This window comes from Cavia porcellus, unplaced genomic scaffold (assembly GCF_034190915.1).
Source record: "Cavia porcellus strain 051 isolate PalLab524CR breed Dunkin Hartley unplaced genomic scaffold, mCavPor4.1 scaffold_12, whole genome shotgun sequence".
Classification (NCBI taxonomy): Eukaryota; Metazoa; Chordata; class Mammalia; order Rodentia; family Caviidae; genus Cavia; species Cavia porcellus.
The window spans coordinates 23,441,433-23,457,387 of NW_026947495.1; the positions used below are offsets into that span (position 1 = coordinate 23,441,433).

Consider the following 15,955-nt stretch of genomic DNA (forward strand, 5'->3'; position numbering starts at 1 on the left):
AACTATAGAATCTGGATCCATTCAGAATTGATTTTCTCCTCAGAAACAAGTTATTTACAATCAGTGTTATTTTTACTTTACATTGACAAATAAAAACTTCTCATCAGTTCTCCCTGCATACTTTGACAAATACCTATGTTTTCTTTATGTCACTTTGACCTACTTTTTAACTGGTAGTGTCCAATGTCTAAGAGATAAAGCTAAGCAAGCTTAGTCCTGGTTAATGGAAGCATAAGACATGGTCTCTAGGAACATACCATGTCTGAAAGAGAGTTGCACAAAGAAAAACACCTCATGTTTAACCGTATCTCAAGAAATGAATTTTTACCTACGACATGGCTCTGAAATGCAGAATCTGCAATTGTATCCTCTTCATCCTCTTGTATGTTTTCATTTGCCTCTTTAACCTGTACCAATAAGAAAATACTGGAAGTTTGTATTCATTTTATTAAAAAGAGCTTTTTCAATCCTAAGAATAATGATACACTGTGTAACAAGTGAGTAGGTTGTAAACATGTACACACATACAATGCATAGGTATAAGAATGCATTTATTTATGTGTGTATATCATTCTACTTTCATTTTACCATTAGTATTAATCACAAGTTTTAATTAAAAGATATTTTCAGGGAATATAATCCCAGTTTTGAAAGAAAGGATTTACAAGGTATGTGATTCTACACAAGATTTTAGAGATAACAACTCTAATTTTTAAAATTTAAGGAAGTCAAGTAACACAGGGATATTAGAAAAAATTAAAGTCTGAAAAGGTATAATTCCTCCAGACTCGGATTTTCACCATAAATTACTTTAATAAGGATGAAGTAATACACTTAGATCTCCTAACACTTTCCTAGAATATAACTGTCTAACAAAATGATTTTTTTCATTCTCTCCACCCTAAAACAATATAACTATGATGTACACTGAGTGAACCAGAGGGAGGAGACATTTTTCTAGACATTTTACATTAAAAACATTCTGCTTAAATATCAGCTAAAATCCTCAGGCACTGGACCACTCAAATGAAACTCTAGAGAAAATTTTATGAAGTCACAGTATTTCACGGATCGGAATTCTTAAGTCTAGAAAGTTCCCTTAAATTGGTCACATGTGTAGTAAGTGGCAACACTGACTTGAAAACCTGTCCCTTACTTTCTAAACAAGGAGCAGGGGTAATGTCAATATCAACAATACCAACCAAGTCCAAAACAGTGAACATCTCTATGCCTCTGTAAACTCTCACAATCCTCCCAGCAATGCTATGGGTAGGTGATATCATCTGCTTCATTTTAGACATGAGGATACACCCAAGCGGCAGAAAAGATAAGTAATTGTCCAAGTGACGGAGCTGAGATTAAAACACAGAAAGCCTTCAGATCTATGTTCATTGGGGAAGAATTTGGTAGTTTTCCAATTTCCACTTGACTATGCTTGTATGGACTCGGACTCACTATTAAATTAGGTGAGGTCTTTGAGGAATGACCCTGCATAGTTCTTTTAAAATACGTTCTGGCTGGTCAATTGGGCAGCCAGTAATAATGCTTGTGGGCTGTGCAATGCAGTGAGTCCTGCTCAGGCACATCTGTCAGTGGCTGTCAGGGATTTGCTTAGAGGCTGAAGTTGAATATGAAGAAACCATTATTTTAGACTTGCAATTTAGAAAGTCATATAGTTGCCTACTGACCTTGAGCTAGATTTAGCTTTCTACTTTTTACCTCCTATTTTTTACACTTAATGGGATAAAACCAATTATTTACATTTTATGACTGTGGTTCCAGCTGTAGAATGCAATTGGTGCTTAATTTATTTTGTTCTGATAGCTAGAAGATGACAGATGCAGGAGGGGATATAGATGGCTACCTCCCATCCTTTCAAGGAAAGACTGTCAATGGCTCAGGAGCCGGGAGCCATGCATGCCTCATCACTTTCATGCCCATTAGCAGTCTGCTCTGTAGGCACTTCCCTATCGCTTAGCATTGCCTGAGAAGAGAAAGAATGAAAGAAAGGAGAAAAAAGGTTTCATCTATTCTCACTAAACCTCTCAGTGTACAGTCATGGAGAGCAGAAAAGAAAAGCTCTGTGAACATGAGCAAGGTTGCGCATTTGCTTTCCAAGGCTTCCTGAGTTCAGAGATCTGCTTGGGACCAGGCTGTGCAAACCTCCCTGAGGAAGGGGGCCCTCCAAACACTCAAATTCCCACGAACAAGCCCCTAGAAGCCTTCTGTCTTCACCTCTAGAACCATCAAAGAATCTTTATCTTTAGTTTATCTCAGCTCTTTTGGCAAGCTGTTCCATATTTCTCCCTATTGTTAGTGTAAAACAGTATTTCCTTTTGATTGTACTAAATTTGTCCATTTAAACTTGTAAGGATGTTCTGTAAACTGTCAGAATAAGGTGAATCATTATCTCTGTAAGCCTGTGAAATTTCAATGTAAAGAATCAGAATATTAAGAATAGTTTCTCCTAAAGAAAAAGAGACTCAGAGGAGGGTTAGAGATGAGTACAAAGTCATACAGAATTCTAGTTTTAGAATGGATGGACATTCTTGACTCCTATTCTTCATTGAATTTAGTGTTTTAGAGTATCCCATATTTCTGTAGCTATCCTTTCCAGATGTTCCTGAGAACTCTTATGTTTTTTTAGATTTGTCACACTAAAAACAATCTACTTAAACCTGAGCTGGAATTCCCCAGGGATTGTATAATTTAGCCTCAAGTGGAACTCTAGAGAAAGTCTCCCAAAGTCACAGTACTTTACAGGTCAGAATTCTGAGGTCTATGAAGTTCCCTTAAAATGGGCCACATCTGTAATTGGCAACACTGGCATGGAAATCTGCCTGCCAACTAGGTATGACAGCCATACTTAACAGCAAGTGTTAATAACACAGAAAGTGTTAATAAATTACAGTACTTTAAGAATAAACATTTTCTGTGCATGGAGGCATGTGTGCATGTATGTGTGTGTCTGTGTGCGTGCCTGCATGTGTGTATGTCTACTCTGTTTCACTCCCTACTGCTTCCTAACCCTTCTGTGGAACTTTAAAACATTATTTCTCCAACTACAACATTTAATAAAGCAAGTTATTGTAGAGTTGTATTATCAACTTCTTTCAGAACCCTTTTAGGGCTTTTCTTGTTTAAGAGTACATGATAAATGTGGTTTTTGGGAATTCATCGAAGAAGTCAGCTCTCCTGGGATGGCCGACCTCTCAGAGGCAGATAACTAGTAGGGTAAATTTTTGAATTTGAAAGCCTAAGATGTAACACCTGTAAGGTAATGTAAACAGCAGATTGTCCTTTCTAGGACTTATGCTATACTCATAAGTTCTAATTATCCACACAAATAAATTTCAAAGCAAAGTGGTAAATACTTTAAAAACTGATATGCCTATGGAAATGAAGGGCATAATTTATTTTGGCAGCAGATCACCCTTGCTAATTATATTTTTCATAGGGTTAAATTTAAATTAATTTTCCTTCCTCATCACGCAGCAGCTGGGATGTGAGAATCATCCTGGGGTTAAGGGCTGCCAGGTCAAAGAGTAAAATTTTCCAAAGACAACTAGAAGTGGGACAATTTTCTCCTGGTAAAGAAAGAGAATGAGAGAGTGGGCATTAAACCAAGACAGCTGGCAAGGTTTTGACTCAACAAAGGCTGGCCAGGTAGAAATTCAGAACTGTTTTGGTCACTGCTATCTCAGAAACAGTTTTGAATCTGTATTAGCAATGTCTCACTTGATAAGAAGTAGGAGGTGACTCATAGCAACAACTACTTGCTATTTTTTGTTTAGGTCTGTTGTTAGTACTTTGTCTTCTAGTGATGTCTTTTGTGTTTCTGCAGTTATAGCTGAAAACTGTTCCAAATACAAGCCTCTAACAAGTGCTCATTCAAAATCCCTGCATTCATCATATCCTGTTAACTCTTACAGTAGGAAGGGTGGGAAGAAATGAACTTACAAAACACACATGAAGGAAAAGAGGGAAAATAATACCCAACTGAGATCTATAGAGGATTTCACAATTAAACCCCATATTTAGAGACAAGTTTCATTTGAATTTTGCACATATTTCTTCCCCCAACCACCTTGAGAGTAATGGCTTCTCCCCAAAATTACATTTTGGTTGTTTGATTCTGTGAGGGAAAACTAAAAAAGTTAGTAATTTAGTAAACTTTGCAAAAGATGGCAAAATCTGCACACTTCTTGTGAGAATTAGAATAGTATTCAGAACAGAGTTGTTCAATTTAGGATGCTGGAATTGTAACATTCGCTACAACCTAATAAGATAACAATTTATGTAATTATTGTACTATTTTCTGCTATTTTATCACTAGAGTACCATTTTAATGGGGTAGCATTTGATGATTTTTTATTAGCAGATGTGATTTTTTTCAGTCTATGTGACACTTGGGTGAAGAGAATACCCATAATTTAAATTACAATGCCCATATTAAAATGGCAATCTCTCTCTCTCATGCACGATGAAAGTATATGATTTCTTCAACTTTGTAAATATTTTTTATTTGTCCAGTGGTGGTATTAAATAGGAGCTTGGAGCTGTCTTCATTTGACACTTTCCATTTCAGAAAATTATCTCACTCCACATGAAGGAAAAATTTACGACGTGTAGCAAGCAGAGTGTGCCTCTCTGTCTTAATGCAGAGACAATCTTTCTAGGTGATGTCTTTCCCCTTTTTTAATCCAATCATAAAAAATCATTGTAAGAACAATGTAACATGGCCCCATCTCTAAATTACACAAAAATTAGAGCTAAGCGATCCATAAATGATGGTGGAAATGGATATATAAGCCTTTAATTGAGGTTCTGAAAAGAGCAGGATTTAATTCTGCAAAGAATTACTGGGGATTTTATATAGTTCTTTAGAATGTATCTTAACAATACTGAAAAGGGCCATGTAGTTACTAGTGAACAAAATGGTTTGCTACAGAAAGGAATTTGTTATATATGGAAATAATCTGTTATCATTGTATAACAAAAATAATTAAAAATGTGTAAAACTCTCATGACCAACTATAATCTTAGTCTATAAAGGGCAAGGAATTCTAGTATGTTATTTCATAAGGACTGGGAATTGTAGTTTTATTCAGGGAAAAAAGTGTGATATACAATGTAATATATAAAACTACTTTTTCCATCTAAAACAACTATTATAATATGAGAAAAATTCTTTGTAACACACTTTAAAATAAGCAGAGAACAAAATTACCTTGAGCTGTAGTTGGGGAGAATTCCCTAAAACTCTGAATTTTAAAAGGTTCACAGGTATTCATGCCAATATGGTACGGTATCAGAATAGATCTTATTTTGCATCTAATTTTCTTCCTATATAGACTGATAACACATAATAAATAGGTTTTCATTGTTTTTCTCGTACTAGTCCCAAAGGAAACTATAGTTCCTTTCTGAAATTAGTAATTTTAGCTCAATCCACTCTGATGATCATGAACATGAAATAAAAAACATGACATTTTGTATTTTTTTAAAATGACTAACTGGGAAAATACTCAAGAGAGGAACAGATGGATTGAATGCAACTTCCAATTCTAGTTTTTTGAGGAATCTCCATATTGATTTCAATAGTAGCTGCATCAGTCTACACTCCCACCAATAGTGGAGCAATGCTCCTTTTTCCCTGTAGGCTCACCAACATTTGTTATCAGTTGATTTCTTGAAGGCAGTCATTCTTTCTGGAGTGAGATGAAATTTCAATGATGTTAAAACATTAAAATTTGCATTTCTCAAATGACCTGTGATGATGAACATGTATTTATTTGCCATGTGTATATCTTCATCTTACTCAGCTATTTAAAAAAGGATGATCTTAAGGCTTTTATAGGTAAAAGTTGGAGGCAACTTGAGACTATCTTTGTAAGTGAAATAAATCAGACTCACATTTGTAAATATCATGTTCTCTCTAGTATAAAAAATAAAAAGATTACTTAAAGAGTAATGAGATCCATTACTTAAAGAGTAATGAGATCCAAAATGTATAATAGATATTGAGGTAATGAAAGGGAAAGAAAGTGCTCTGAAGGATGTAACTGTATGTATGTTTAAATGTGCAAGACAGATAACTATACTAAATTTTTGTTAGATCACAAACAACATGGTTTGTACTGTCATTGTTTGACTGTCCACTTCTTATGCTTTGGTTTTGTGAGTTGAGCAACTACTTCTAAGATAAAAATATGTAATTTATCAACTAGTGATTTCTTACTTTTTAAAAAAAAATCTGTATCTCTACCTTTTTTCTGTTTTGCTTATTTTTTTTTCTAAAAAAAAAAAAAAAAGACTAACTGGTCATCTATCCAGGTTGGTGATATTTCTCTTTATGGAAAAGCTTCTTTGCATGACTAATTTCTTCTTGCAGCTAACTAGGACAATTATTGTATCCCTGTCAATTAGTTTTAGGGGTGGTTTGGAAGTCTCTGTGTTTCACAGAAAATAATAAGACGGTTTCTTGCAGATATTCTAGAAAGACCAAAGGACCCTTATTACTACTCTGTGAAAGACTGCAGACTAGAGAGGAAATACATGGTAAGTTACTTTAGTATTAGGAAGTAATAAGAAAGTAAAAATGAAATTGTAAAAGGCAACATAGGGTCTTTTAGTTTTTTTGGTACTTCTGTACAGTGAAGATATACCTTAAGCTGTCAGAGCCGTATTAAATGGGGCATAGTTAAATGGAGTGCCTCTGATAAGGGCTCTACCAGGCTATCAGAGTTTTCCATCAGCTGGATTGAATTTCTGGCATATTGCACATTTCCCCACATTCCTTTTCTCCCTTCTCTTTCAGTGACACTACAAGGACAGCCTCTGATATGCTTATAATTTGTGGTTTTATAATGCAGGGAATATCTATGTTTTCAAAGAAGTAATGATAGATAATGTGGAAGCCAAGAGCAAAAGGAGATGAAAAAGTAAAAACTTTTACAATGAACATGGTCCGCTTGTGATTTCAGAGACTTTGAAAGAAACACCTGCTAGCTTTTTGAACTCAAGACTTATTCAAGTAAAAACAATTTAAATGTGCAATTTTCTCAAATTAAACAGTGTCTGAAATTCTAACCCAAGGAATGCTGAGTATCAATAAATAATTATAATAATTAATAATGAATAATGCCAACCATAATTGCTTGGCATCTCCTTGAATCATATCCAAAAAATACATAATTACTTCACATTTCAAGTTTTCCTTCTGAAACTAGTAGTATATGCTTACCATATTTGATAATTTCTTTAATAGTAAAGATATGCGTATGGTAAATTCTGTAGTAAAAATTTTTTTTGGTTTATGTGGCTTAAACCTTATTAAAGGGAACAGTGCATACTATTATTATATAAGCATATGATGCATTTTAAGGGGAGTAAATACAATTCAGAAATAATTACCATGTATTTCCTCTCTAGTCTGAAGTCTTTCACAGAGTAGTAATAAGGGCCCTTTGGTCTTTCTAGAATATCTGCAAGAAACCATCTTATTATTTTCTGTGAAGCACAGAGACTTCCTAACCACCCCTAAATTAGCATACACTAGAGAAATACAAAATACTTATTTATTTTTTTGTTACACTTTTTTGTTTTTGAGTGCAGGGGATGGAACTCATGATGTTATGTGGTCCAACACTGAACTATATTCCACCACCTCCTATTTATTTGTATTTTCAAAGGAAGTAGTCCTTGAGTTCTGGATTTCATAAATGAAAGTCTACATGACAGGGAACAAAGTTTTAAAGTAGTTCTTGGGCTTAACAATGTCCAAGTAAGATGAACTAGCACAGACACCTTTGATAAAAAAATAAACAATGCGCTGAGTGTGGTGATGCACACCTGCAATCCCAGAATTCAAGAGGCTGAGGCTGGAGGAGTACTGTGAATTTGAGGCCAACCTAGGCTACAATGTGATTTGAAGGCCAGCCTGAACTGCATAGCAATAATTGTTTAGCACTTTTATTTTTAAAACTACATTCATTCCTTTTTGTTGCAAGTGATGTTGGAAATCATAAAAATAAATTTCCAGCAAAAGGTATAATTTGAAGATGACACTGCATCATTTGACTGCATTGCACTGCGATTATACCATTATTCTGAAAATAGACTGAAAAGAGCAGCATGCCTGGAGGCAGCCGAGCCCACTCAGGGTCTAGCTTCCTCTCCCTGGAAGTTGTCATCAAGATTTCTGTCTTTAAAAAAAAATCCATGTCTTATTTGCAAAAGGTAAAAAAAACTCAGCCAGAATATCTCAGATCAAAGAACTTCATAACCAGAATAGTAGAGCACTTACCAGGGAGTCTCTGGATATTTCCATATCCATTTTGGTTTTGATGTTTTTCTTGTGGCTTCCTTGAGTGCCGATGGAACTGCCAGTGAGACAGGAGCCCTGGGAACTGCCCTTTAATGCATTCCTGCAGGAAACACTATTTGATCCACTTTCTGTCTGTTGAGTTCCTTTCTTATCAACTCTGTAGATAGGAAATGATTTCTCTGATAAATTACATTGCTCTTCTTTAGTCATATTCCTTTCTTCGATCCTTTAATGTTTAAAGTAACCTGCATGTAGTTCTTTGTCTTCAAACCTTTGAGTGGTAACTGGGACTCACTAGTCTTGATCAAATCTTTAAATATTTGAGCAGAATGTCAATTTAGATTTGATGCCACTGTAATTTATTTCTTATTGTTATGATTGCTTATGGAGAGGGATAAAATAAAACCCTCTGAAGAGTGATTACTAAATATATTCCTGGTTTAAAGTAGGCATGAAAAGTTATTATTTCTGGAAAGTTTCTAAGTATACATTTGCTCAGTATAATCAATGAAATCGCATGCTTTAAAACGTATGTGTAATTTTCTTCCATTTCATGCCATATGGGTACATTCATGATTCCTAGTGTAGGCTGAATTTCTATCAACCTTGATAAAACTTACCATTCTTTAATTTCAAAGACCATTGGTTTGGTTAACAAAGTAACATGGACTAAATTATCATTTTATTGCTAACTTTTATTTCACAGTTTAAATTCTGGCTAATGTATAAAAGACTGCTACTCTGCATTTCTACTTGTATAAAAACCATGCTTCGCTGGTATTTAATGTGCAGGAAGCAAACAGTTTTCCCTAGGGGGAATGTAGGGGGAGCCCTCCACCCCTCACTGTCACTTCTTTTGCCAGTGACTTACCTGTTCAGAAGTTCCACCATAAAGGTGTCTTTTGTTGAACACGTAACAGGGCTGGGTTTGTTTCTTGTTTCAAAGTTCACATGGTTGTACATATTGTGTGATGATTTCAGATTATTCTTGCTTTGTAATCCAGTGTCGGGAGTATCTGCCAACCTAGTGCCCCTGTCAAGCTCATTTTCTGTCACACACTGAAGCTCAGGCTTCCTTTTCTCTTTTTTCCTTTCTGATTTCAGTTGCTTATTTCCAAACCCCAAGACTTTCACATCTTTCCTTTCCACCTTGGTCTTGGAGAAGTCCATTTTCCTGCTACTGAGAGCTGGAAGTCTGCTTTTTCGAAAACCAAACCAGCTGGCAAAAGAAGGCCCGGGTTTAGGCTTTGCTTCCACAGAAGGGGATTTTGTTTGCACTTGGCCCTTTTCCACATTTTCCTGAATACACAGCATGACCTTTTCTTCGATTGTGGGTGAGAGGGGAGCTTCTGGGCTCACAGCAGCAGTCTTGGCTGCAGAGATATCTGGATGTCTTCCAGAAGTTTCTAGCTTGGAAGTCCTGATTGTTTCTAAACTGCTTTGATGCAGTGTCCTTCCTGCAGCCTGAGGCACCTGAGGGCTGTCTGTTGGAGTGAGTGGGTACCAGCAATGGTCACTATCTGATTCCTCAGGTACAGCCACACTTGCACATTCTCCTCCTATGTGAACCTGCTGGTCTTTTGTCCCACACTGGGTTTGAAGTCCTTCAGACTTTGGGGAGATCCTCAAAGGGAGCTTGCTTGGGCTTCCATGATGGCTGCTGGTGCTGTCTGCGCTCCCTAGGGAGCCTTGCTTGGAGAAAGGGTGCCCAGCACAGAAAAGACTCTCAGATGTAGGAGTAGGATTTGAGTTGTTTAGGGAGCCCTCTATGGAGGTGTTCTGCCGGGTAAGAGAGTTGCCTCTCTCTGCCGTGTTGGTAATAATCTGGGTTCGGATTTTGCCTGGCCCTTCCACAGAGGGTGGAGAGGGTTTGTCTCCTGAGTGAGAACTAAAGCTCTGGCTTCGAGCTTTGGCACCATTCATGCCTAGGGCTGGCTTTAGATGTGGCTTAATAGAAGAAAGGGATCTTTTTACTGATCTGTTTTCTGTTCCATCTCTCCTGTCAGCCCCAGGGATGCCATTTTCCAGTGACTTTAGTAGCATCGTTTCCAGGGGGAGTCCCTCAGCTAACCTGTCTGGTGTGTGTGATCCTGGCGTAGGGGAGTTTCTTTCACACCCTGTGGCCCCTAGGTTTGCTGGATTCCTGGAGTCCTCAAGCTTAGGCCTGCTGGCAGCCACAAAGCTTTTAGAAGCTTCATTTAAACTATCTTTTTCATGTTTCCCTGGCACTGTAGAATTTTTCCTGAGCAACTGGGGAGACTTCATGAGAACTTTGAGCCCCACTGGGAGGCGAGTTTTCAGTCCTTTCTCATGAGCATTTTGACAGCCATGTGGCGCACTACGGCTTTTGGAGGAAGAGGAGGAGGATGTGGAACTGCTAACCTGAGATGATGGTGACTCACTGGCCCCTAAGAAGAAAGGCTTGGGGGATGTGTGGACACCGTCATTCACTTGTTTTCTTCCTGGAGATGCATTCATGGAGGGCTGTATCTCCAGTGGCTCATGGGTCGAAGGACAAGTTTTAGGCACCCGTAACCCTGTATCCATATGTGTGGTCCCAAGCGTTTGATGAGGAGAGGTTTTGGGAACACTCCTCTTTGGGGAGACCTTTGGAGCTCCAGGAGACAGCATGGCAAATGAGCTAGAGGGGGCATGAGCAGGGCATCTGGGGTGAATCATTGTCTCTGTGGAAGGCAAAACATGAGGAAAAACAGGCTTTTTGAAGGTTACAGGTTTCTTTTTCTGCATTTCTGCTGTGGCCTGATTAGGAGTGAGTGGAGCAGATGCTCCTTTCAGCGGGGATGATTTTAATACTGTTTTCATTGTGTCACTGGGGGGCCTGGTTTCAGGCTTGGTAGACACAGGTGGTGACGGAGACTCATAAGGGGGCCTAAGCAGCAAGGAGACTGACCTGCCTGGAGTGGGTGGTGGGGAAGGAGATGTCACCCCTGCCTCTGGCCCAGAAACACAGTGTTTATCTCTTGTGGGGGGCTCTCCACTGTCACCAGGCTCAATGAGCAGCGTTGATCTTGACCTTGGAGTCTGATTCTTGGAGCACTCAGTCCAGTCCCTCCTGCTGGACATTCTGGGGCCATGAGAAGGTTGTGTGGGGAGCTTTGGAATGTGTGAATCTGGTTTTACATCACCAAGGGGACCTGTGCTCTCAGACTTCATGAACCGTGCCAGTTTCCCAGGAGGTAAGGCTGGTGATTTTTCAAGAGTCACGGGGCTAGATGAAGGGATTAGTGTGCAGCCTTCAGACTTTAGTATTTTTGACTTCTGAGGTGAAGACTTACCCCTGGCAGGTATTTTTGTCAGATTTTGCCTTTGATAAATACCCATGGGTGCTACAGAGCTTGAGTTACTGTGATATGACATGGGTGTCAGCTTAGCTAGTTTTTGTTGGGGGACATTTTGCGTCACTGTTTTGGAGATGAATGGGTCAGTGGGAGCTGAAGAAATGCCATCTATACTACCTGCTGGAATGTTTTTCTCAGTTTCTTCTTCAGATCTCTTTAAGAAGAGACAGTCTTTTGGAGCAGCCCCTGGATGTAAATGAGCAATTCCCTGAGGTACAAGTTCAGTGTGTTCTGCTGTGGGTCCAGCAGGGGCTGTGTTAATGGAAATTTCATTTCTCATAACAGTAGCAACTCCAGTCTGATATGAGCTGAATTCAAAAGGCTCACCATCTTCTGCATCAAATATTACAGTGATACATTCTTCTGAAGAAGTCCTTTTTACAACCCTTTGCTGCTTAATGAAACTGAATGTCTTTGGCCTACTTTCTAACTGGATGGGTACTTGCTTTTCCTTCTCATTAGGAGACCCATGTTCAGATTTCTCAGAACCCATGAGGATGTCCAGGTTCTCCATGGACTTGTCGGTATCAGCAGTCAATGACAATTCTGAAGGGCTTTTGTCGTCACTGCTCTCTATGTGCAATTCATCAAAGGTCTCATTGTCATCCATGTCTGAAAGCTGGAGATTGAGAGCTGTGTTGTCATGGCCTTGGATGTGTGGGTCCCTGTCCCGTTGTAATAGAGGCATCTGCACCCGTGGGCATAGCTTCCTGTCCAAGGGACAGTTGCTGGAAGGAGTCAGTTTTTCAGGCCTTTCCCTGGGATAAAATGAGGATGTGGCTCCTGAAAAGTGTTTTCCATTTAGCTCCCAGCAAAAGAGACTGTCAGAAACACTGTGGGTTAATTTACTGCCATGTAACCTGCATCCCAGGTTTGGAACTGTTTGTAGCAATGCCAGGGAAGAGGAGTCATCATCAGCATCCTCCTGGGAAGCTGTATCATAAACAAATGTCTTGTGGGATTCGTGGCAGGGGCTCCCTACACCTGGTGGTTTGCAGGATGGATATTCCTTGAGACTGCTGCTCTTAATTCCTGGAGAATATATTCCTTCATTCGAGTTCATGCAATCTTTATAACCCCATTTGGTTATCACTGATGAGGGTTCAAGTAACACTTTTCGTTTCTGGAGTCTTCTCAGCCCCTCTAAAATGTGACTTTCCTTGATCCGAGTTGGAGGTAGTTCATCTGCAGGACTAGCAAAGTCACATGGGAGTGAAGAATCAATACTTAGTCTTTTATCCCAGTTTTGTGATGGTTGCTAGGAAATAAAAACAGGTATCAGAAATGATTGAACCATGCAGATAACAAATACATAAAAGGCAAACCCCATCACTGACCTAATTTATCCTACTGGTTGATAAGTATTCATGTAAAAATACAGCTTATGTAAAGTTAGCTGTGCTGGTAACTCTTGATTCTGTCAGGTCCTGTGCTAAATAGCAGAGCAAAATAAAGAAGAAGGTGAAGACCCTATCCTCAAGGAGTAGAAAGCCCAGCAGGAGGTAGGGGTTGGCCTACAGTTACATGTATGTCATGTAAAGGAAAAGTGCAAGTGTGGTGAGTGTCTCAGACTCAGAGGAGGGGGCCCTCGAGTATGTTTGGAAAAATCATGAGAACCATATAGCAAAGACATTAAAGAAAAAAAAAAACACTTACCTAGTTCTTGAAAGATGGGTAAGTTTCCCTCAAGGTAAAAGTGGGAGAAATGTTTTTCAGGATAAAGAAATGGAATGGGCAAAGATCCAAGTTAGAGAGGTACACTCAAGGGACACTCAGGGAAAGAACAGAAGATAACAGACCAAGGGTGATGTAGTCAGTGAAGGAGAGTTGGAGGGGGTAAAGCCAGAAAAGTAACTTGGTCCATATCATCGTATCTTGCCAATCTAATTTTTCTCACTTCATAAATATCTATGGAAAAATTTCTGAAGTTATCATATATATAAGCATACACATACATGCATACTTACATATAAGAGCTGGGCATTTGCAGTTCAACCCTCTAATTATTCTCCAACAAACTTAAGTCATATTCCTGGCCTTTATACCTCCCTAAATAACAGCTTTAGCACTGGAAAAATATATGGAAAATGAGACTGTAAAAAGACTTCTACACATTCATGTTTTTCATTTTATAGACAGCAAAAAGTGGAAAGGTGAAATTGGGAAGCAACATTTCCTGAGGATTTGCTGTGTACCACCCACTTTCCCAGTGCTCTAACTGCATCTTCAGGACACTCCCCTGAGGGAGACAACGTCCCTCCTATTTTACTAAGCTGAAAAGTGGGAATGAAGGAGATTGTTCCATTGTGAATCAAAGACAAAAATGCTGGAGGAAAGGTTTGAACTTTGGTTTCTCTGGCACTTTCTGCAACACTGTGAATTTTGCCTCAGTTCAAAAATGGTGGGAGAAGACATGAACCTCAGCAGTCCCACTCTAGAGCCTATACGCTTCTTACTTTGCCCTGGTGGCCTCCAGTCTTCAGCATTAGTCGATGATCTGGTAGTAGGGATCTTAGGTTACCCCTGCACCATTTCTTTTTCTTTTTTAATTAATTTTTAATTAACAGAAAAGAGAAACAACAACAAAAGCTAAATGACAATAACAACAAAACAATAATGATACAGCATTTCAAACCAAGATGATAGGAATATAAAAATGATTGTCATGATGCACCATGTCATCTTCAGAACACTTGCTTAGGTTACAAGATACAGGTATGCAAAATTTATCAAACAATATAATTTCTCTTTGATTAGTTTCTTTCCCTTTTACTATATCTACTGTAACTTCTGGATCTTATTTGCTCTTTTAATTTCTTACACTAGTGAGCCAATATAGTGTTTACACATGTAAATTTGATTTATTTCACTTACACATATGGTTTCTAGCTACATCCATTGACCTATGAAAGCCTTGGGTTTATCATGCTTTATGGCTGAGCAATACTCTGTTGCATTAAAATACCATATCCTTTTATTCATTTCTCAGTTGACGGGTATTTGGGTTGTTTCCAAGGTCTGGCTATTACAAATTGTGCTACTATAAACATAGGTACACATACATCACTGAGATATGATGTTTTCAATTCTTTTGGGAAAGTACCCAGAAGGGGAATAGCTGGGTCAAATGGAATCTTTAATCCTAGATTTTGAAGAATCTCCCCCTAATTTCCACAGTGATTGTATCAGTCTGCACTCCCACCAACAATGGAGAAGGGTTCTTTTTTCCCCACCGCCCACCAGCATTTGTCATTGGTTGATTTCTGGATGATAGCCATACTTTCTGGGGTGATATGGAATCTCAGTGTTGTTTTAATTTGCTTTTCTTGAACCACTGATGGTGTTGAACATTTTTTTATGTATTTATCTGCCATTTGTATTTCTTCATCTGAGAACTGTGCATTCATCTCAAATGCCCATTTTTGTATTGGATCATTGAATTTGTGGGGCCTGGTTTTTTCAATTCTTTATATGTTCTAGATAGAAGTCCTTTGTCTTAGGAACAATTGGCAAAAATCTTCTCCCAGTCTGTAGGCTTTCTTTTCACTCTGGTGATGATGTCTTTCTACAACACAAAACTTTCTAGTGAGATGAGATCCCAGATGTTGATTCTCTAAAGTACTTCTCATACAGTTTGGTTTTTGTTCATGAACTGCCTGCCCCATGTCCTTGAGATTTCTATCTACTTTATCTTCCAGTAGATTTAGTGTTTCTGTCCTAATATTTAGATCTTTGATCCATTTTGAATTTAGTTTAGCCTTGTTTAACCATTTCTTGAATGGAACTCGCAAAGTCTATAACAAACCAGTACTTGGGGAATTTGGTAGGGTATAAAGGCTGACTTGTTAATTTTTTTCAAGGCTATATAATCTATGATGAATAACTTCAAAGAACAAATATGGTAATTTCAGAAGAGTAATCCACTCTAGTCCTAGCTACACCAGTCACATCCTGCACATATGTCTGAATATTAGATTAAGGCTCACATGCAGAATTTAAAAAAAATTAGCACAAAATTCTATTGGAATCTGGGGCTTTTATAAGCTGTGAACATTTGCCTTTATCTAAGACATTTTCATGTTTTACTTGCTATCAACAACACACACATGTTTATTTGTTTCTAAATCAAGTAATATATTTTCCCATAAGTCACTGGGAACAGATGCTGTTTGGTGATACCATTCTTATTCCTCTTTATTTTGCACGATTCAAAGCTTCTTTGGAAATCAGAAAAAATCTCATTAGTGAGCCTGAGTATTCTACACCA

General features: G+C 38.2%; 1 protein-coding gene across 9 annotated transcripts in view; it reads right to left on the minus strand.

Moving 5' to 3' along the window:
* Nucleotides 1-15,955, minus strand: part of Nckap5 (NCK associated protein 5) — a 949,190-nt gene that overhangs the window by 96,721 nt on the left and 836,514 nt on the right. For 8 of the 9 annotated variants that reach the window (XM_063259587.1, XM_023561118.2, XM_063259589.1 and 5 more), the window contains 3 exons: nucleotides 9,201-12,946; nucleotides 8,309-8,486; nucleotides 329-407 (listed from right to left, as the gene is read on the minus strand). In XM_063259587.1, the coding sequence (XP_063115657.1) occupies nucleotides 329-407; nucleotides 8,309-8,486; nucleotides 9,201-12,946 (4,003 nt within the window). The remainder of the gene's footprint in view (nucleotides 1-328; nucleotides 408-8,308; nucleotides 8,487-9,200; nucleotides 12,947-15,955) is intronic. The other variant, XM_063259595.1, reaches the window with a different exon arrangement.